Here is a 23317-nt window from a genome sequence, read left to right as displayed (position 1 = left end):
AATTCTGTTCAAAGCTCATCTTTCCAATATCTGCTATTTTTCTCAGTAAACAATCTCTAAATGAGGTTTTATCAGATGGCAATTGTTGCATGATGTAAAAACAGGTATGTACAGGAAACACGGGGTTCATTTATACTCTAACCCATTAAAGTGAAAACAAACAAGAAAACACTCATCCTTCTCTAAATCTGGATTTTCTTCCTGTGGATGCTCATATGATCAGATGTCCAAATACTTACTGTGCTTATAGAAACACATTCAAGATTTTTTTACAGCTACCATCTTACACATGCTGGAACTTACGTTTGTGAGAGATCTAATTCTGCAGCACATTAATGGGATATCACTAGAATTCTCCCCTGCTAAATTGAAAAGCAATAGAGTGGAAGAGCTCCCATAATACAGAATGTTAAAAATGACCCCAACAGTGGAGCAATGGCAAAGATTACAAGGTATTTTTCTGTATTCTTACAAGATATTTATTATTAAAAGCATTCAAAATATGTATCATACATTAGCAGTATTTTATCATAAGCTTATAAGACATCAAAAATATAATAATATTCAAATATCTGTGCCTCTGCCATATAGAGCAAACTACCTGTAATAGAAAACAGAAGTGTCAAAAAAAATGGTAAAAAGATGAACAAATGTTTTTCCTCCGATATCACAAGTTAGCTGATTTACAGTATCAGCTATGAAAAAAATGAAACAAAAAATTGGACTGCATCTGTCTCCTTTCAAGTGCTAAAATAAGAACTGCTCAAATGTTGATGCCTCTATCGGGAAAAGAGACTGAGGAGATAGGAAGAAGAAAGGTTAAGTTTGAGATACAAGAAAAATGGTGGGATTAAAAAAAAGAGAGAGCAAGAAAGTGAGAATGCATTAGTTGAACGTGTCTGAGAACAAGCTATCATATGGAACAAACTAAATAAAACACAGTAGCCCTCATCCTCCTCCCAATTCACTCTTTTTTATTTCATAATGAGGTTAATAATAATAGCTATTTTTTAAAGACATGGAAACAATAAAGTAAATACTAATCTAACATTTTGTCATTTTACAATCTTTTTGCTGTCACCATTTTTATTTGTTTAAAGCAAGTCACAGGAGAAAGCATCCATCCTTGAAAGACAGGCATTGCGGACAAAATGTAAGCTTGGAGAAGCCACAGAGACTCAATGAAAAGTGACTCACATCACTGTTAACAGTACTAAAATATAGTAGAGTTTTTCCACAAAGAACAAATTTAATCCCAATGGATTTGCATCCGATGTTACTTATTTACTTCCCATCACAATAATCGCAGATATTTTCCATGTGCCTAATGAAAGGGGCAAAAGAGAGCATATGCCTTGAGTAATTCTGAGCTACATGTGTACTGATTAATTAGCCATCAAATCAAAACAGGATCAATTGTGATCTAGTGTTCACTGTAGCATGTACCTGGTTCTTGTTTTGTTCACAAGCAGTTTGTACAAATATGAATATATTATTCACTTCTGTCATGCTTTCAATGCATCAGCTACTTCCAGCTAAAGTTATTGGGAAGTCAAAGAATCAGGAAGAAGACAGACAAAGAGAACTCCATAAACTCCACTCCTTCAGAAATCTAGCCAAACAAATTATTTAGTGAAAGTAAAAGAAGAGGGCCAGTAAGACATGTGAGAAACGGAACAACTACAGATGTGTTAGTATCTGGAATCTAGTAGCTCGTCCTTAAAAAACAGTACCATATACACTGGTATTTAAAATTATTAACAGTTTATTGGATATCCACAGCTGCTCTTTAATAATACTAAGAAAAGAATTGCTGTCTGCTGTAAGAAGACCATGAGCATGAGTGTGCATCTACAATCTACCTACACTGAGCTTAATGGCAAATACACATGATTCCTCAAATAAAGAGAATTCATTATGCAGAAGAAAGTGCTGCTATAATATCCAGCTTTCTAATTACAGAAATATTTTTTTGTAACTCAAAGTATTAGAATATCTGTAGGTTAATTCTAAAAATAAAAAGCTGTACTCTTTGTTTGCATAATACATAAAATCCTGCAGTAGCATTACCAGCTTCTAGACAATAAAAAATACAATTAAGCACATTAACTGTATTCAAACCATTTAAAATCTCAAGCCACTCTATTTCCTAGTTCATTTCTAGTCTACTTAGTATATTAAAGCACTGTCCACAGTAGCATCATAAAAGATTAAAAGAGGATGTTTTCATCTTTTGTAATAAAAACAGTGGGAAAACAAATTAAATTTCCTTCCTTATTTTTTTTTTTTTTATCTTGTGCTCATTTCAATCAATCAAAGCAAGACAGTATGGTATGCAGTGACTTCTTAGCTGTAACGCTATCAGACACCATAAACAGACAATGGTGAGTGCAAGAACAACCTGATTTTCTGGGCAGATCAGGGAAGAGGAATAGCTGCATGTGTGCACACATATGAGAGAGATGCTTCCTTATTACTATCAACAAATGCAGTTTAAGTTCTATGCCACTGTTTTGGGTTTTTTGTCCATCACAGCCTAAACTTTGGAACAAGAAGAAAGAGACATTAAGATACTTCTAAACATACTGAGTGTACCTATACCAAACATTAAAAATCCATATTTAGGAACTTAAAAGGGTAGCTATATTTGCAGAAAAAAATGAACAGCTTTAAAGTGAATTGACTGGTCTAAACTTTTACAAACACATCACCTTTATCCTCGTACAAATATGCTTACCTGGGAAATGGTTTTGATAAAGTTTGGGTATTAATTTTTTTTAAGTTTTCAACAATAATTTTAATGTTAAAATTCTTACAATTTTGTCTCTAGTCCATATTAAAATAACCAGGATCATATAAAATTGGCACAAAAGACCCAAGATTGTGTTCTATAACAAATACTCTCCAAGGATTTTCTAAATATCCTAAGTGCTAGTCAAAGTAGTATGACAGCGAAATCTAAGTTATTGTTACGTCCTAATGGAAAAAAATTAACTGAAATAGAAAGAACCCAGAACAACAGAGAATGTGTAGTTGTGTCACCTTACAGAAGCAGGGCTGTGTTCAGTCAGGGCCACCAACAGTTTCAGAGCATACATTGGTACTGGGTCTGGAGCCAGCAGAATGTGCTCATACCTGAAAGGGGAGGGGGAAAAGGGGTAGCAACAGTGAAAAAAAAAGGTCAAGAGATGCGTGCTAAAAAGTTGATATTAAAAATACATCATTTCCCATTTCCAAACCTTATAATAACCACAATGGAAATACAATGCTGTTTGGAACTGTACAAAGCAATAAACAAGACTCACTTAGAGTATTTTAAAACCAGCATCAGATTAACTTTAAAAGCAGCAGTAATAAAAGAACACATTATTTTTTAGAGATACACAATTATAAATATGTAATAATATATATATTTATAACACATGCACATCTTTAAATATAAATTATATTAAAATATATTTATAAAACATGCATCTTGTCTATATGCATATAATTTATTTCTTGATCTATATTATATATATTTTATATATTAAAAAATCTAATCTTCAAGAGACAAGTTGAAACCAAACCTCAAAATATTAGGAAGAAGATTTATTGGGTGCTCAGGAAGACCATCAATCAACTTATATACGATTAAGCTCTGTATTTTGTTTACATAGTGATTTTTCTCAAAACAAAATATTTCACTTGTGGAACACTCACACTGAGGTTTATGTTTTATTTCAAATTTCAAAAAATATTGCTTTAACTAGAGCATACTTCCATTTTCCAAGTAATATGGAACAGAACAATATGAATACACTTCAAAAACAGCATTTCTTGAGAGCTATGGCAGTGAAGATAAAACTACAAAAAAAAAAAAAATCTATGAAACTGTCATCGTTTAACCCCAGCTGGCAACTAAGCACCACACAGCCATTGACATACTCCCCACCCCCACCCCCTGCAGTGGGATGGGGGAGAGAATCGTGGAGGGAAAAAAAAAAAAAAAAGTAAAACTCATGGGTTAAGATAAAGACAGTTTAATAGGACAGAAAAGGAAAGTAAATAATAATAATAGTAATAGAACATACAAAACAGGTGATGCACAATACAATTGCTCACCACCCGCTGACCAGCCAATCCCCAAGCCGCAGTGCCCCCAGGCCAACTCCCCCCAGTCTATATACTGGGCATGACATCACATGGTATGGAATACCCCTTTGGCTCATTTGGGTCAGCTGTCCTGGCTGTGTCCCCTCCCAGTTTCTTGTGCACCCCCAGCCTCTGCTGGCAGGGCAGTATGAAAAGCTGAAAAGTCCTTGTAAGCACTGCTTAGCAACAACTAAAACATCAGCGTGTTATCAACATTATTCTCACCCCAAATCCAAAACACAGCACTGTACCAGCTACAAGGAAGAAAATTAACTTTATTGCAGCTGAAACCAGGACACAAACATTTCCAGATATCACCTCATGGAAATCTTGGTAAAGGAAAACAGGCTGGTGAAAACCAAAATGGACCTTGCTGTTGCTGCTAACATTCCAGTAATGCCTGCCCAACAAACAAGGCTATTTTTATTTTGTTTAAATCAAAATTATTCTGGACAGCAATAGGATACAGTGATGCAAGAGAGAAAGATGTAAGTAAGCATAAAAACCCACAGACTCAGCCATGTCAAAATACCATCTTTGATTACAAGTAGTGCTACTTTAAACATGTGGAAGTAATAGAATTGGAAGCATAAACCTCTTCATTTGTAAAAGAAAAACCATGAAGAATTAATCAAGTACAAATGAAAGGATAATCTGCAGGAAAATGTGATAGGTTATCATGTTTTGTGCAACAAAATGCTTCCACTACATTTTTTTTCTTTTTGTGTTCTGATGGGGGGAGGGAGTGGAATCAAGCAAATCACCAAGAATTTTACTTGACATCTTGAGATCCCTAGTGCTGCCTGAACAGAGGAATCCAGATCACTTCCCACCACCTGGGTGTTGGCATGTACCCTACTGTGTGCCAGCTATTCTCTGGAATTAAGATCCCCTCTCCCTGGGCACCACACCTCAGCACTCCAATTTAACACAGGAAGGAAATCTAGAAGGACATGTGGTGCTTTCTGTCCAAGTCTCTGATCTGGACAACTCTATGATGAGGAGGGTGAAGCACGCCAGCTGTGCAGTCTTGATGTAGCTCCTTCACAGCGGCTAACACAAGCACGCAGCCTACGGGCAACGTGTTGTGACTACTACGTATTAGCTGGAATGTGCTGCTGTACAGTTGCAAACCACATCAGAGAATCTACACAATTAACCAAATAGAAGTCAGTGTTGGCTTCATCTCTTCAGTTACTAAAATCTCTCCTTTACAAATAACAGATAAGAATTCCCAAAAGACAAGTATTTCTCACTGGTGATTAAAAAGTCCCTTTCTTCATAAAAGAAGAAAATACTGTAATGCATTAGTAGACACCGATCCTGGTGTCTATGTGCAAGCAATACATATTCCTATCAAACATAATGGAACTATTTGCATTTTTTTTTTCAGAATTCATGACTAAATCTTTTAAGGCAAGCAAAGATGCTATCAGGTGACCCAGGTGCCAGAAGTCATCTGCACACTGCAGAAGACATGGGTTTAAGTCTCCAAAATGGTACTTCCTAATAGTAATAATGAACGAATCAGCCATCCTAGCTTAAAAATCTGACACTTGGCAATATCCTTTTTTTATTATAAACACATCAATACCTTCCCTAAATGTGGTCCACTTTAAACAATTTTAAGGCTTCTATGTATTACATTTGAAAGAGACTTACTATTGTGCACACTAAGCATCCTAATTCCTCGAGGTTCAATAAAAACAGTCTCACTTTACTTCCTTTTACTGTAAACTCTATTCTCCCCCTCCCACAAGATAACACTAGTAAAGGATATTTCTAAAGGAAGGTGCAGTGATCCATCAAGCCAAATACCACATGAGAAAATGCAGATTACTAAAGTCAATGTCTTAGCAATTAATATAAACACATTGCCTGAGTAAAGGCCATTAGGAGCTACAAATACATGAATCTTCTCTGAAGGGAAAATATTCTGTGCTTCAGATACTTTGTTAAATGAATGAGTTCATCCAATGATATCCCTGCTACTTCAAAACACAAATCAATTTAGTAATGATAGTTTTAGAGAACATTTTATAAGGGTTATATAAATTAGAGGTACTACACTGGAAGGAGTTATTTTGTCAATCTTTTTTATAAGCAATCATGACAAGAGGACCTAAAGATTTGGGGATATGGATTCTTTTAAGCTCTTAAAAAAGTCTGGACAGTTTATCTACAAGTATCCTGGACTTTGTACTTGCAGAACCGGCTTGGCAGTCTACTAAGAACAAGCTACGTAATCTTTCAAATGAAATAAAACTTTATTTACACATTCCTCTTATTTTGCTGCTTCTGGCTCAAATTTCAAATCATATATAATTAGGAATATTAAGAATTAAATGAAAAAGAGCTGATGTTTCAATTTCTGATAAAAAAACCTGGATATGTAACAGAAAGCTTGTATTCATTTTCTATAGCTGAAAGTTTCATTTTGGTTATGAAACACTCAGGCAACTAACCTTTCAGTGAACTGAAATTTAATTAAGCTATTTCATTCAATTCAATCAAAATCCTATGAGGAAGTTAACTTTCTGATCTACAAATGCACAAATATTTAAGGGAATTACCATTTTATTGATGATGCAGAAGATGAGAAACAAAGTATTAAATACTGCATTCCTGCATTTATCTCAAAATAAAGACCATTTCTATTTCATGCATAGTGACCAAAATTCTATTTCCTGGGTCAGTTTTACATTTAAACAAATTAATTTGCAGAAGGTATTTATAGGAATGAAATATATACACAAATGAGTATCATTATAACCTTTGTTAAAAAGACCATCACAAGTTAAACCCAGATGTCCCTCCCTTCCATACTCAACAGCTCTCAGTTCTTAAAAAGTAGAATCAAAAGGGGTTGAAATACCTACTTCCCCAGACTGCCCACGAACAAGCAGCTATTGCATGCCTCTCCTTTTCACTGTCCTCCAGCTGAGTCACACTCTGTCCCACCCTTTGTCCAGCAACAGCAAACATCAGCAAAACAACATCAACTAAACAACATCAGCAAACACCTCTTCAGCCTGCAAACACAATCTACTTCTCTCTTTACTTTCTATCTCAGAGTTTTCAAGTAACTCTTACTTCTTGGGATAGAGCTTTACATTATCTTTACAAGTAGGTTACACTGAATCTTAGACCTCCCTTCTCCTTAGATTTAGGCCAGACCCCTTTGCATCCAGATAAAGCTTGAGAACTGTAGAGAGTGTATGACCTCCCATCAATATTTTCTTACCTATGCCTAGAACACTGCTGAACAAAACTTACCTTTTGTGTCTTTTTTGATATCCAAAGCAGGTGCTTTGGTCTCTTCCTAGTTTCTTTTTGAGTCTTCTCCAAATTGAGTTGTGAGGCTTTCAAGTCAAAACCGAGTTTGAGTTTTCTTTTCTGCAGAAAATCCTCAAACCCTCCTCTGCTTTTTGTTCCCTCTGTGCCTTCTTGCACTGATCACCTGCTCCCCAGAGGTGAACATATTTACTAGGGGGTTGGCTAAACCCACAGGTTCAAGTAATGTATTAAATATGCAGACACCAGTTAACTCTTTCTGAATCATTACAAGTTTTACATACTGTTTTACTATGCTCCTAAAGTAGAGTAAAAATTTTTTATACCAAGTTCCAATATATTCCAAATATCATAAACTTCAATATTTATTTTCTTGAGATAATCTCAAATGGTTTTCCAAATACAAGCGTCATCATCTCTACTAGTGAGATAAAGGAACAGACTCAGGAAACACTTAAAGCCTGGAACCAAGATTCTGAGCTGCCACAAGAGCCCTTTTGCATACATCTACAATGCAATGCACGCAGATAGCACAGGTGAAGTCCCCAAAGTAGGATCATACTTAGTCTTAGATCAAAAAGCCCTGCCACTCAATTGAGCTAATTAGCTTGGAGACAGGAGTATTCTTGCTGTTTTCATTCTAGTTTGTAACTAGCATGACACCGACACCCACCCACCCCAACCCCCTCACCCACTCCACCCCCTCTCCTTCAATAAGAAACATTTTACAAGATGGGCATGTCTGCAAAGGGCAACTTTCAGAGCAAGGACAGAACTTGGTCCCGCTTGACTCCAGGTCTCTTCCCCTATCGGAATAAAATTATCTGACAGCTTTTAATAATGCATATACTCTATTTTAAAAATAATATTTCCAGTTTGCATTTGAATTCATATTGATAAATTCTGTATTTCCCAGAGGAAAAAAATAATGTAAAGAAAGGTGTGAAAATAAGCTTCTCCGTAGAGCTCTACGATTTCCTTCCCATTATCTCTCACAGAGAAAAGATTATACATCTTGCATAGACAGAACTTGGTCCTCATGCTGTAAGAACATTAGTCAATTAGCAAGAGAGTCTTATTTTTGGGGAAGGCCCTGTTCTTCTAATCATAATCCAGCATCCATTCCTCTACCCTTCTGCCACTTACTTAATGTAGGGGTGGGGAACAATTTTCTCACTTAGGGCAGCTAAGTATTTACAATTATTAACTTTTGAGGATGACGCATTAAAATACATTGTAACATTATTAGAACAACGTGAAAGATATTACTGTACTCGTCTTGTGTTTGTGCTTTCCTTCCCGCTACTCACAGATGTTATCAGGTCACAGTTTGTACATGCATAAAACACAGAGAGCTGTCTTTACGCTCACCTGCAAGTCATTTTAAAATGACAGGCCTCATTTCACCATAAACCATATAAATGAAGTTCCAGGCCACATCTGGCCCACAGGCTGTAGTTTCATCTACTCTGCTGTAGGGTTTTTCTGCTGCTTGGAGCAGCAGGAAAGGACAGTGATTTAGAGGCAATAACCCCTGGGTGGATCATGGAGGACTAATCCATCCTGTACTATTCCTTTTTGAAAAGTTATATGCCATTCCATATGACTTCAGAACATCTTACATGAGGGCACAATATCCAAAATAGACAAAAAGATGTTGCTGTTAGAATGTTCTGACTTCATTAGTGGAACAAAGAGGAGTATTTAAATCACAGCCCAAAAGCTAGGGGAAAGTTGTTTCACTACAAGAGTAGCCAGAGGCACAGTATCAGAAATGAGTGTCACAGAGAAATTGTGTTTTTGTTGTATATGACAAAGTACTAAATAAAGCTAGGAGAGAGATGTTGGGCAGAGAACTCTGGCAGCAGTTAACTGCTATTCCTCTTTTCGTTTTGCCATTTAAACATAAAAAGGGTAGTACAAACAAATATGCTGCCAAAATGGAGCAAGTATCAAGTTAGTCCCGATTACAGGAGCAATATTATACTTACTGAGGCAGCAATGAATCTCTAATGAGAGACAGAAGCTTGCTGTTTGAGTCAGGGCTCTCCCCTTTCTCCTCAGCCATGACCTCGTGGTTTAAAAGCAGTGATGTGGTTTCTGAGAGCAACCGCAAGCTGAAGAGTCTCCATTCCACTTGAAAATAAAGGTGCCAAGAATGTGACCACACTGAAGTCTAATTAAAACAAAATGTGGAATTCATGGAAACTGTAGTTGATGTGGCCATATACTTACCATTCTGACTGTGGACCAAAGAAACTAGTGGTGGGAAGATACAGTCTTCAACCTAAAACAGAGAAGTAGAAAGATCTGGCTTAAATTATTCAAAAAAAAATAGAACAGAGATACACTATCATCTATGTTTATTCCACTGCTAGAGCCCTTAATCAAGGAGGGCTGGAATAATCATGGAAATTCATCCATAATCACTCTTACAAAGCAACCAAGTTCCCTTTTCTCTGGTAACTTGTCATAAAGTTACAGACAGTAATGTACTTTTACATATAAACCAACAGTAACTTTGATATAATTCATTGAGAGTGAATTGTAATTTAAAATACAGAGTTCAGTGCAGATGTCAGATATTAAGAAAAAAGAGTATTAGAATATCTATTAATCCTGATGCTTTAATCCATAAACAAACCATCAAATAGAGTTCAGAAGAAACATCCTCCTAAAACAAACCTGCATAGAACTAAAATACATCAGGAAAGATGTACTACCTCTAATGAAATATCCTTAAGCTTAGTAGAGAGTCTTGATAAAATTTTAAATTCTACCATTCTGGTAATACACAGTCTTCCATTAAAATTTAAATTAGCAGACTTAAGATTTGAAACATGAGAAAAAATAATCCAGTCAACTCTTTATTGTCCATGAGTGTATTGTTACAATTAATCATCTGTCGCAGGACTAGTCATCTTAGTTCGATCTGAAATCAACTTATGGCAAACTAGGTTATAACTCAGTTTTAAATATCTAATATTACAAAAATAGTGTATTATTAGTATTCTCTATAAAAAACGAATTGCTAAGTCTTAAGTCATTGGTAAAATATAGCTTATTTAGACAGGACATGCTTTGGTTTTGTGGAAAGGATGGATGGACAGCCCTACAATTTTTAAGTATGCATCATGGATACAAAGCTTGGCCTTGGATTTATTTATACAAATAAAATTACTGTGTAGTTTCTCACTATACCATGGACAGGATTGGGTGTAACAAGCCTGCATTACAATCCCCCATGTGTTTTCTTTTAGTGATTAATAGTGGAAGATAGAATTCCTCTAGATTTATGCAGCTACTAAGCTATTAAGAAACATCTATAGAAGCTGGAAGTATATATGAAAAGGGGTCACTAAACGAAGTTACCATCTAGTTAGCAATAACTACAATTAGCAACTATTTCACTGCTGGTTGGTGGTCTCTGTTAAATGAATCTCTGACTTTAAGGGACTAATTTAGTCCAGCTTTTTTCCACTTCTGAAAAAACTACCAAAAGTGCCTTTGTTACATACTTAATTACATACTTTGTTACATACATAAAAGAGGTAAAGGACTCTGCCCGAGATATGGAAGTCAAACTACTCTTGCAAGTATAAATAGCCTTTATGTCCGTATAGGCAATGCTATATATCATAGATGTAGTGACTTCTGTAACACTTAATAATTTTGAAATACTTCACGGTCTTTTCACTTAATATGCAATAAGATAAATAACAGAACTACATTACACTCCAACAACCCCATTAGTGCAGGTTTCTGAACTGTTCGACAAATGGTAATTTATCACTTATAACACACCTGTGAGGTAGGATTAAAAAAAAAAAAGTATGTACTTAAGGTCTTTCAGTCCAGAAAACCCAGTTCAAACTACTGCAATGCTTCTCAAATGAAGAGGCACATTTAAGTGGTAAATTAAAGATATGAGACTGAAAAGAGACAAAAAAGCAGCTCTTGTCTGAAGCAATGTAGGGACTCAGAAGATTATGAATCACTCAGCAGCAGCAGCATTGACTCAGACTGATACCACTTAAGATGGCAGTATACAGCAGTATAATGCAACTTCACTTTCTAAAACTTCAAATCTTCTTTCCCTTTCACCTAGTATTAACAGTAGTCTTTCCACATTAGCAAATGTAGTTAAGCCAGTTGTCTTGTCTAAGATAAACAGGTTTTAAACTGTCATTGCAAAGAAGGTTTTTAGGTCTTGAATAATTGTGGTAGCTTTTTCTGACCTTTTCCAATATGAACCTCAATTTTGGCAAACTGTTTAGAATGGAATTCTCCATAGCAGGTGTTTGCTTCACATCAGTTCAGTGCGGTGGGGAGATCAAGTAAATGAAGCACTAATCCTATGGAAAATTATTTTGTGATGCAAGTGCATATCAGAATTCACATGCTGAAGGGAGAAGCAAGTATTAAATTGTATGTGAACCTTCAATCAGATACTTGGTAACTCTGCAACCCTCATAATCTCTCCATGCCATTTGGGTCACTCTTTTTACTAACGTGTACACAAATTTGTAAACAAGATATGAACTAAGCAAGTAATTATTGAGGTGAAATAAACTGAAGTGTAATGGTACATAAAATATTTTTAATAAATTCACCAGTGAATTGCAGAAGTTTCTGTAAGTTATGTATACAGAAGCATGGTATTAGTATTTTGGCATTTTCAAGAGGGATTGAAACAAATAGAAGAATACTCAAACAAGGATTCTTTTTTCCTTCTTTTAAATGACTGCTGACATCTACATGGAATCAAATCTCCATATATGCATGAAGGCAGGCAGGTATTTTTCTTGTCTCAGTCTTTATCACTAAGATTGCTTACAAAAGAAAGTGAGAAATATTCTTAAAGCCTAAACAGACTAGATTGACTATGATCATAGCTATATCTGGGTTTCTACCATCTTCTAAATCGCCTGATACCCAGTTCCTGATAAATCCCTAACTGCACAAAGCCACCATTGTATAGTTCTGTAATGATGGCATTCAAAGGCTATGCTGCCACAACTCTGCTGTTATCAGTACCCAAAACAGGAATGAAATACTAGAAGCTTCCATACACACTATAGTCACATCTCCCAGCTATAATACACATGTACAGGTCTGAACAAAAATGTACTCAAACCTGGTAATCCTGTTTCTGACAACTAGAAAGGAGTTGAAAGAGTAGGAGAAATAGACCAAGCATAAAGCACAACTCTAGTTTCTAGTAAAGTAACTCTTGAGTTAAGAAAACTCATATGCTGATGCTGTATCTGTATTTTTGCATTTAATAATGCTTACTAGCCTTTTCTCCCATATATTTGTCAAAATCTATTTTAAATGTATTTATACGTTTAGCATGTGCAAAACCTATGGCACTGAATTCCACACTTGAATTATGCCTTATGAAAAGGCACTTCCTTGTTTATTTTAAAGCAACTAACTTGATACCCACTTATTTTATGAAAACCATTAATAATTATTTCCAATTCATCTTTCCCATGCCATTCATAATTCTATACTCTTTTTTGTTTCCAAGCTGAAGTTCTTATCTACTCAGTCCCTCCTCACACCATCAAGCTGTACTATTTCTTGTTAAGCTTCATTCCCTTTAGAAGTGAATGACCACAACTGCATTCAGTAATCAACGCTTGAGGGCACCATGGACTTACCATGGCATAGTGATGTTTTCTGCTTTTTTGTCTGATCTTCTACCAGTCATTTCTAATAATCTAGTTGTCTTTCTGATTACTGCTGAGTATAAAGCTATCATTTTCATAGAAAAATGATGCTAAAAGATCTCTAGAACAGTTGCGAGTAGTTTAGAGCCTGACACTGCATATGCATAATTGGAATGATTTTCCCCATGTGTGTCGCTTGACATTTATCAGTATTGAATTGCACGTCATTTTATTGTCTTTTCACTCAATATCTCGAAACCTTCTGCAACTCTTCTGTCAGTTTTAATTCTCACTACTATGAATAATTTAGTGTCAGTCAGTTCTGCCACCTCCCTGTTCATTCCCTTTACTGGATTAGTTATAAATAGCATATGTTGCAACACAGATCTCTGTAAGGCACCATTCTTAATATACCTAATTTTTTAAAAACTGATCTCTATTCTCTACTTAGTAAATTTAACTAGTTAGAAGAAGTTGATCTGTCAGAGGGTAAGAGGGAAGAGCCACTGATGGATTTGAAAAGTCTTCGGTGCATGACTCAAAGTTTTGGGAAATCCAAGTATACTGTCCAAAACCAGAACATCTGTCCCCATAATGTTCCCTGACTTCTGACTTCTGCAAGAAAAACTCTACTACTGAGGTATGAGCACTGAGGAAAAGCTATACTCACTTTTCTACAGTATTTTATTACTTAGAAAAATCAGATCTTTTGAAAACAAGGCACAATTTTTATAGAAATTATTCTGGAAAGTCTGTATGTTACTTTAACCCCCAAAAGAGAAAGAGAGACAAGCCACGGTTTCAGAGTCGTTAAGTATTCACCAGCTACTAGGAGGGGCTTGAAAGAGAAAACTATTTCAGTCCTTCTCTGCATGTTTCCATTCTTCAAGAGATGTCAGACACAAGGCCTGCACCCTAAATAAATGAGCCTGCTTTGTTAGAAACAAACAAACATTGCCTCAGCTTTACTTAACCTCACTGTGCAAAATCCAAGCTCCACAAGTACCCACTAAAAAGCAGTTATAACACCACAAGGGCTCACAGTGGAAGGATCCAATACACTAAATCCCTATTTAGCAGGAGGTAGCCCCTCAGCATGATGATGGAGAACTAAAGTTCCATTCACTTGTGGTAGACAGCAAGGATGAATTCACTGAACTTACCTTAATGTGGTTAATATTAACGACCTAAAGAAATCTCTCCCTTGATTAAAACTGAGTTTCAGAGCTCTTCAAAGCAGTGCTTAAGGCCAAAGTCTTGACATTTGGTGTTACACTGGGTGGACAGAAAAAGTAAGCAGGCTTAAAGCCTGTTCCAGTAGCATTTGTGAGCCATACTGTTCAAGTGAAAATCAGACCCCAGAATTAAACTTACATAAAGAAACCACACTATCCATTCCATGTAGCTATCATATCCAAACTCACAAGTTACTAAGCCCATTACTTTACTTCCAGGGATTTTTCTAGAGGTATCTGGTTCTTTTCAGTGTGCATATGTTTAACTTACAATTATTCAGAAGTATCTTCTCCTTATCCACTATTCAAAGCAGAACATACCAAAGCAAAGACCATCCAGCTCCCAAACCCTTTTTTTCCAGTCACATGTAAGATCCACAACATCCAATATCACCTTGACATTTATTCTCATTACAATTCCACATACAAAGTTATTGCTGAAAGTGACCATGGAATTAAGATCATGCTGCCTTCAAATTTCTTAAAGCATTTGCTGGAGGCACAGCATGCTCCTCAATGTTTTAATATTGCCAGTAATCTCTCAGAATGTAATAGAAAAAATAATCTAATGCATCTTAGAATGAACTGGGGAGAAGGATGACATTTCTTAATTTTTTTCGAAAAGTCTTCAGAACTTCAGAATCTTCATTGAGGCTTTGGCTTTTTTTTTTTTTTCCCCCTCCTTACTTCTGGGAAGAGACAGCACTGACGTCAGTACAGAACTGGTTTCACAAAAAAGTCTCATTTCATGTGGATTAGCTTAATGGACAGAAAGCCACATGGGGTGTAGAATTTTAATCTACTTGAAAAGGGAAAGTGATTGAAGAAATGCTGTACAATATGTTCATACATTGACAAAATTAAGGTGTCAGTGGTTAGATCAGAACAGACTGTGGATGAAGAACGCCACTGATGCTGAATCAAGAAAAGACTAAGATTAGCAGAAAAAAGCACTTGCAGAAGTTTCTAACCCTTGTGTTGTCATCTTTGGTGAAAATATTGTCAACTAGTAGATTTCCATGTCTTGCTGCTTTTTCCCTGTGTTCCCATCAAGCAACTAATCATGTTCAGGGTGTTTTATTTTAGCCTGATTTTTAAAAATAAGTTTTAAAACTTTGAGGAGGAGAATCACTGCTGACAAACTTTTGCCTCAACTAGAGAACTTGCATGCTTTGGTTAAAACATCATCTGTGCAGTATACAGATCATTTTTAGGAGCTAGTTAGAGTATAGAAAGGACTCCCATAGGAACTGCCTGCCATCATGAACCTCATCACTGCTCAAAGTGCTCTGAATTAGCATATGTCCTTTTTTCAGGCAAATAAATATACTTAACAAAGAAAAATGCAAATGATACAGTCAGCATGGAATTCTTCCAGTTAATTATATCTAAACCTTTACCAAAATTTGAAAATAAATATTATTATAACACTTATTATCCAAATTTAATAAATACTTTTCCAGTTTTGGTACATGGAGGAAACAGGCAGTTGGACTTGTGTCAGTTTAAGAAACCAGGGTTTATATTCCATTCTGGTCTATAGAGACTCTTCTTGATGGCCTTCATCATCATAGTTGCGTACCTGAAAATTTACAGTTTTGTCAAAATTTGCTGAGTCACACTTACTGTTAGTCTTTTTATCTTGTAAAAATGCACACAACTGCATGCAAAATGAAATTACTGCTCACTACTGGTTTTCATTTGAGCACTTTCAATTAATTTCCCTTGACTTTATCATACTTAGCAACGTATAATAAAGCCAGTCCCCGCAGAAATGAATCTTCTTAATAACTGCCTTCAGGTTGATGGTAATCAGAAATTTGATCACCAAAAATCAATTTATTCAATTTTCTTTGTTCAAGGTACAAATACAAAGGCAAATCAAACATGAACTAAAACCCAGAACAAGCAGTTCTTTTCTTCTCAAAGTGGAAAAGAACCTGAAACATTGCTCTTAAAATCCTATTAACTTACACAATTGCCATTGCAGCTAAACTAAAACCAGAACTGAACTGAAAAATTTACTGGTTCTTCTTGCTTAATATAACCTCACTTTTTATTAAATTCATTAAACTTTATTAGAAATGCATTTAAAATGCATTTCTGATCAGAGACTTTCAAGCAATGTCACAGTTGTAGTGGAAAGAATGCATCCTCTCAAGAAGGTTTTGGCCTTCCCCCCCTGCCCCCTCCAGAAAATGCTGTTTGTAACCAACTGTGTCTAAACAAGCAAGCCAGGCATCAGAAATCAGCCTAGGATACACATTTCACTCCAGTAAAAGAGTTTCCTATTAACCATTGTTATACGTAAATATTGATCTGGAAGCTTGAACATGACTTGCTTCAACTTTCTAAAAAAGCACCAAGTTCCACTGGGTGCTGGCATTTATATTCATAGATTTATATTCATAGTCATGCTCCGCGAGCAGCAATTAGAAGATATCCCTTGAGTAACAGCAATTCTAAAAATATTCTGTATGCATCACAGAAGATGAAGTACCACTTTCCTCTAAAGTAATGTATGCTGTACATTCAAGTATAATTAGCACACTAGACTTCGTAAATAGTATTAAACTAATTACTGTTTGCACCACTAGTGGCAGATGTGGTTAGAGATTATTAATTACAGTGGACAATTTCTTGAATTTAACATACCAAATACAAGGCAATTTATCCACTTTATTTTGTGTCTGAATGGCTATTTGCTGAATGTCAGGAGGGCTCTTTTAAATTAGGAAGAACTGTTATTTATGAAAATGAGTGAGTGAAGTAATAGATTTTCTTTTCTCAAAAAACCCCCAAACTGTTCATTGACAAGGATATAATTATTTTTAGTTAATAGATTTCAAATTTATACCTATTCTAAATCAGGAAAACTATTCTACAGAAGTGGCATGCGTCCTAAATTTACAAGCATTGCATAGGCAGAAGTTTTATCCCTAGCTACATAAGGTTAACTGATGTGCTCAGATGGACTTTAAATAAACATCTAAAACTTTCAACATATGTGATGAAGTAAACTGTTCCCCAGAAATTTACCTAAATAAAACTCACCTACTGCTAGCCAAGGGTTACTTAAAAGAGTAGGATAGTCATTCCCTGGCTTCAATATAATGTTCTGCTGAACGCAGGGATGGGAGCAGGGGAAGAAGAGCTGTAACATGGACCTGTCTCCTTGGCACTATTTTTTCAGGGAAAAACCCCCAGACCATTAAAGTTCAAACAGCTACAGGAATGTTATTTAATGTGCTGACACAAGGTACTGCAATTTCAGTAAATGTTGATGGACGTCCATAAAAAATGGTACATAGTTCTGTCAATATAAGACACACTGATAATCCACAGAAGTAAAACGGTTATTTTAAAAAATTGAGGTGATTCTAGAATGATACTGTCATAATACAGTGACTTGCAGGCTGCCAGGCATTTGGAGAGATATCAATAGGCATTCATACCTCAACTACATTCACATTTCTTTTCTAGAACATTGTTTGCCATATTACTTTAAAGTAAATTGAACTGTTCAGTTCTGTACTATTTCCCCTCTGACTATTAATTGGTTAGATTTTTGCGCATAAGGACTATTTTCTTGAATACCACTCTTTTGTGAGCATTAATAAAGTAAACATTAAACTTCTTTAAATTCCAATTTTTTTTTATTTTACTATTTTCATTTATTAAGACTTTATAACCTAAATACCCAACTAGCACGCACACCAAATAGGATTCAACTTCTAAAACCACTTAGTTTCTAAAATTACCCATTCTTATCTAGCACAATCCCTAACATCACTCATTCGTATGTATTATAATTTACTAATGCCCTTCTTGGTTTAACTGCTATATTGAGTATGCCCTTAACCTAATTCCAATACAAACACATAAATTTCAGTTTGAATTAAATGGTCACCACAGTAAGTATGGTGGGTTATATGTTTGGTGGGAATTTAGGCTCAAAAAATGCATTGGTACAGGCTACAATCATTTGTCAAACACATTCAAACATTTCAACTTACTGATTTGCTGACAACTGTTTCACAATGTAATTGTTCTGACTTCAGCTAGCTTAGCTCACAATAAATCATTTAACCAAAAACTTCAAAGAAAACAAATCTTAGTGGTGTAAGAAGCTTACAGTATATGTGCGTTTGGCAATTGAATTGCAATTTTTAGTAAGCAATCTGTTATGACTAAACAAAAGAAAAAAACCACCATAACTGCTATTCATGATCTCATCAGGAAGAGTAACGATGGAATGTGATCTTCAAAGCCTCAGAGGTGGTCTTTCCAAGCTATGTTAAAAGCATAATGACAAATAAAGTGGTGAAATTTTCACTAATATATAGCAACATAGTTGCTTTAAGGCTGAAGAAAGACTTACAGAATCAAGTGTTATATTTACATGAAAATAATTTTAAAACTGCTATTTCTAAACTTTAAGCCCTTCTCATTCTCCCTCTAACTTCTCAACTAAACTTAGTAAACTGAGTCCAAATGCCTTGCTGCTGCTTTGAAAATTAAATCTCTCTATAAACAATAAGGAATCTTCCTGCCAAATAGAACCACAATACATTTTAAACCATATTTTAAACAGTTTCTAGATATTCAAAACATTCTATTTATCAATGGAATTAGGCCAATTATCCTGTAACTATTCAATTTGTTGCCATACTTACGGTCAAGCGATGGATTGTCAACAAGACAGGATGCTGTGTTACTGCTTCAAAGGTTGATAAAGTAGTCTTAATCAATTCTTCTGATGCAGCTTGCCCTATTGGTAAAAATCATCATATTTCTTTACAAAATGCAACAGTTACAATGCCTGCATGTAAAAGTACTGCAACATCATAGGTTGCCTTACCTATTGCTCCATCCAAGTTTGTTTCTCCTGAATCTATGGATCTGATAAAATTCTACAGAAGAAGCAGCATTTACATTAAAATACTTTAGAAACAAAAATTAACAAGCATAATCACTGAATAATTACACCATGGAATTCTTTAAGGGACTGTGTAAACACAAAATGTTAATGTACCTACATTAGGAAACACTGTCGTAATAATTAAGATATGAAAGACTGAAAGCATTAATGATCTAGCTGTTACAACATCGAATGATCCAAACCCCCTGCCATGGGCAGGGCACCATCCACTAGACCAGGCTGCTCAAGTTTGCAAGTCTGTAATGCTGCTGGACACTTAAACGTAGAGTACAGTGAGGACTATTATTCTGGCTAATGTCAGGAATGATAACATTTCCAGCTAAATGGACAGTAATTAAATGTCTTTACTGTTAACAGAAAACTGTAATTGCTTAGAAGACTTTGAACTACCTTCGACATGGCTATGTTAAAATAAATCACTGAAAAGACCAAAGACCTTCCCGAAAATGCAATTTTGCTGTTATTTGTACCATCTTTTTGATCTCCATGCATACTACACACACCATGGATACAGCTACACAAAGGACAGCATACAAAAATGCATATCCTTCTATTAAAAATTACCTAAATTAGTCACCATTTTGAGGAACAGGGACAATGAAATTATTAATAATCTGGGTTAAGTAAATGTTGTACAATTAGATCCATTATTCTTTTGCCTTTTAATCTTGATTTCACTCTTGTGCTTTCACTTCTATGCATAGCTGTTTATTTCATAGGAGATGCAAAAGACATGTTATTAACATTTGCTGAAGAAGGAAAATTCTCAGCAGAATTTATAGTATGCTCTTTTTTACTAATGCAGTATTTACTACACATAGAATTTACCATGGATAAACATCTTTCTCATTTTCAACTGGCACACATATCTATTTATATGATTTAAAGCATTAAGAAAATGATGCTTGTTTTATATTTCACTATCAATTAAAATTTTGTTGTTATATATTAAATTGGCAGAAGTGTCTATATGGGTTTTCTTTTTCTCAGTATGTAAGAAACATCTGAAGGATTCTTCTCTAATTAAAAATACAGTTAGAAACTAATTATATATTTCATCATTTAAGTGCATCTCAGAGGCAGTCATAAAAAACAACTGCTTCTATAAAAAAACTTTTATTTTCCTGATCATTTGAAGAAAATTACAAGTTATTATCTAATTAACTTGGTTTGGAAGAGAGCAAGTTATTCTGTTTGCTCATTTAAGACAGTTTCACACCTAACCATACTCTCAAGAAAAATCAATATAGCTGGTGCACAAATCATTTTGGCTACTAATGCTTATTTCCTTAATTTTACATTAGAAACACAAGCAGTAGATGTAATTATACAAAAACCCAACTATCTTGGTTTTTTTAAGCAATGGAAAGGAACGGGGTGTGTATTCCACTACAGATGAGTCTGTGCCCTATGCACTCCACTAGGAGCCTACTATTGCCTGTGCCTTTGGGGCAGAGCATGTCCTCCATGTATTTCTATTCATGGCTGAAAACATGAAAGGACTGTCCCAACTCCCTCTCAATTTCTTTGCACAACGATACTGAAAATTACAGTGATGATGGAAACAACTTCAAAGCAGCAAGAAAAAAAATTCTCAATGAACAACAGTTACAGGAAAATAACTACTCTTTTCCTTCCAGATACCAAGCACACATCTTTCCACTCCTAATCATTTCTTATTAAGAGTAAAATTTTTGAATAAATCAGGAAAGAAAGAAAAAAAAAACACAAAAAAATTGAAAGACTGACTTGCTAAAATCTTAGAGGCCTCAATTATAGCACAGTACTTTGAAAAAGTACAAGCTGATGATCAAATGTCCCTTTATGGATGTCGATGGGAATGCTGCTAAACACAAAATTCCAGAGTAGGCTGTTGCCTGGTAGAATGGATAGTTACTCTTCCAGAAATAATTATATTAGTCATATCATAACACAGTTATATAAAATGGATACAAATTTGATATTTATCTTCCAGATATACTACTTCCCCTCCCTTTTTCATGCATAAATTGAAATAGTATGTGTAAGTTCCTGAATTGCCCTGTTTGATGGAGACAGAAGCACAAGATGCAGGAAATATTCAGTAAAGTAATGTTCTCCTTGATCTGAGAGGAAAGCTGTGCTAGTGTAACTAGCCTGAATTCCTCACTCAGTAGTTCAAGCAAGCTGGAGTAACATCAAAAGAAAACTTACATTGTACCTGGTCTGCTGTAATATTGTTGACAGAAGAATTTCACCTTCTAGAAGGTTGATCCGAAACCATTAGTAAATCTACTGCCTATTTACAAATGCTTCAAAGAGATAAAGGCTTTGTAATTCAACATCTACAGTTCTAGAATTTTTTTTCTTCATCCTAATGTTAATTTTTGTACATATATTTTAGTAAAGCTAAATTAGACCCACATTTTCTTGGAATCAAGAGTCAAAGGAGAAAGAGAAGTGAATCTGAACAGTAAACTTTAATCTAGCTCTTTGCGGTGAAGCATTTCTTCATGCTATTGTGGAAGTAAATACCTAGTTGTCATTTATGAACTCATGCACTTAAAAGTATTCGCTTAACTCTGATACGCAACTTTAGAATACACTTTTTTCTCATTTAGCAGAAACAACTGTTTTCATATGAGGAAATCACGTTACAACAGTACTACTTCATTTTTGCTATACTATCCTATGGCACAGTTAAAAAGTTCATTTTCTATTGCTAATGTCGTAAATAGGTTGTAGATGTTAACGAGAAATATCTTGGCTCTGTAGCTTACAGTACTCAGCTTTTCATCAACTAAATATAGTGTAAAAGTACTAGCAAGAAGAAAAAGGTGACAAAAGGAAAGAATACTTTAAATATACATTAAATTATAATCTATCTTTCATTTGTACTCAGAAAATACTAGCATAAAATTCTAGAAAGAATATTCTGCGTAATTTAAAGCTAAACTTTTCTAGTCTAAAATAAAGCACGCAGGAAATTCTCAGTTTATCAGGCATGTGCAGAGTTTCTTTATAATTGAACACAGGATAGCATATTTTCCCTTTGACCCAATAGATTATTACAGAAAATATTTTCTGATATATATAAAGTTTGGAATATAATCAAAGCTTAAATTTTATATTAATAATAAAGTTCTCTCTTCCATTTATAAATTTAATGCAATTTTATTACATTAAAATAATCCCCCAAATTTTATGCATATGTGTATTTCGTAAACAAGATTTAACTCAGATGGTTGTACTCACAAGTAAGGTCCCATAGTTGAAAAGAAACTCCTCTGTGACTATCTGGGGACGAAATACCTATTTAAATTTAGCAAAAGTTGAAAAAATTACATTAAATGCATATCTTATGACCAGAAAAAGTAAAACATGTATTTCACAGCCATGTTAAAAAAAGAGGACAAAACATGTATTTGCTTCTATCATTAGAGTTGTCTTACAATGTGCAAAAATAAGGCTTATATCTTTAATGCTGTTACACAGCTGGAATACTCATCAACATCTCTACACATTAATAAGAGTTCTATTTTATCCATTCTGATCACGATCAGCAGAAATTAGATTTTGGGAAACTGCAGGAATTTGTCCTTTGTTTAACAATTGGGGGGGCAAGGGGGACACGGGAATCTACCTGGGATGTCACAAGATGAAGCACTACAGGCATCATAGGAAGGCACATCTTCAGCTGTTTGGCCTGAACTGTTGATGGGTGTTTACGTCCAGAGACACTAGTTAGGGCAGTGAGAATGTCACCTACAGCAAAACAACATTTCAGATTGATCTAACATAATTGCTTCACTAAACAGCAGCAAATGACATATAAAACATCTTTGTTCCAGTATCCTCTGTTCAATCCCATCTTCTTCCTCCTGCTAAAAGTAGCATTCATGTAACTGCATGATAAATCAGGCTGATCTAGCACTTTTCTTTCCTAGCTCAGTGTTCAGCCAGGCCTATTTCCTGCTCTGGCTACAGGGATAGGTGTGCAAATGTGGCAAAATGGTGAGGATAGAAATATAAGGCAGGTGTAGAAGCAAAGATTAAAT

The 23317-nt window shown here is 35.1% G+C and overlaps 1 protein-coding gene across 5 annotated transcripts in view; it reads right to left on the bottom strand.

Annotated features, from left to right (window-relative positions):
• Window positions 1-23317, bottom strand: part of ULK4 (unc-51 like kinase 4) — a 257257-nt gene that overhangs the window by 139533 nt on the left and 94407 nt on the right. For all 5 annotated transcript variants that reach the window (XM_069810917.1, XM_069810925.1, XM_069810901.1 and 2 more), the window contains 7 exons: window positions 22903-23024; window positions 22515-22571; window positions 19200-19251; window positions 19015-19109; window positions 9664-9715; window positions 9420-9564; window positions 3043-3135 (listed from right to left, as the gene is read on the bottom strand). In XM_069810917.1, coding sequence (XP_069667018.1) covers window positions 3043-3135; window positions 9420-9564; window positions 9664-9715; window positions 19015-19109; window positions 19200-19251; window positions 22515-22571; window positions 22903-23024 — 616 coding nt within the window. The remainder of the gene's footprint in view (window positions 1-3042; window positions 3136-9419; window positions 9565-9663; window positions 9716-19014; window positions 19110-19199; window positions 19252-22514; window positions 22572-22902; window positions 23025-23317) is intronic.

This window comes from Haliaeetus albicilla, chromosome 2 (assembly GCF_947461875.1).
Source record: "Haliaeetus albicilla chromosome 2, bHalAlb1.1, whole genome shotgun sequence".
Taxonomy (NCBI): domain Eukaryota; kingdom Metazoa; phylum Chordata; class Aves; order Accipitriformes; family Accipitridae; genus Haliaeetus; species Haliaeetus albicilla.
The sequence above is the reverse complement of the archived record's forward strand: the minus strand, read 5'-3'. Positions and strand labels throughout refer to the sequence as shown.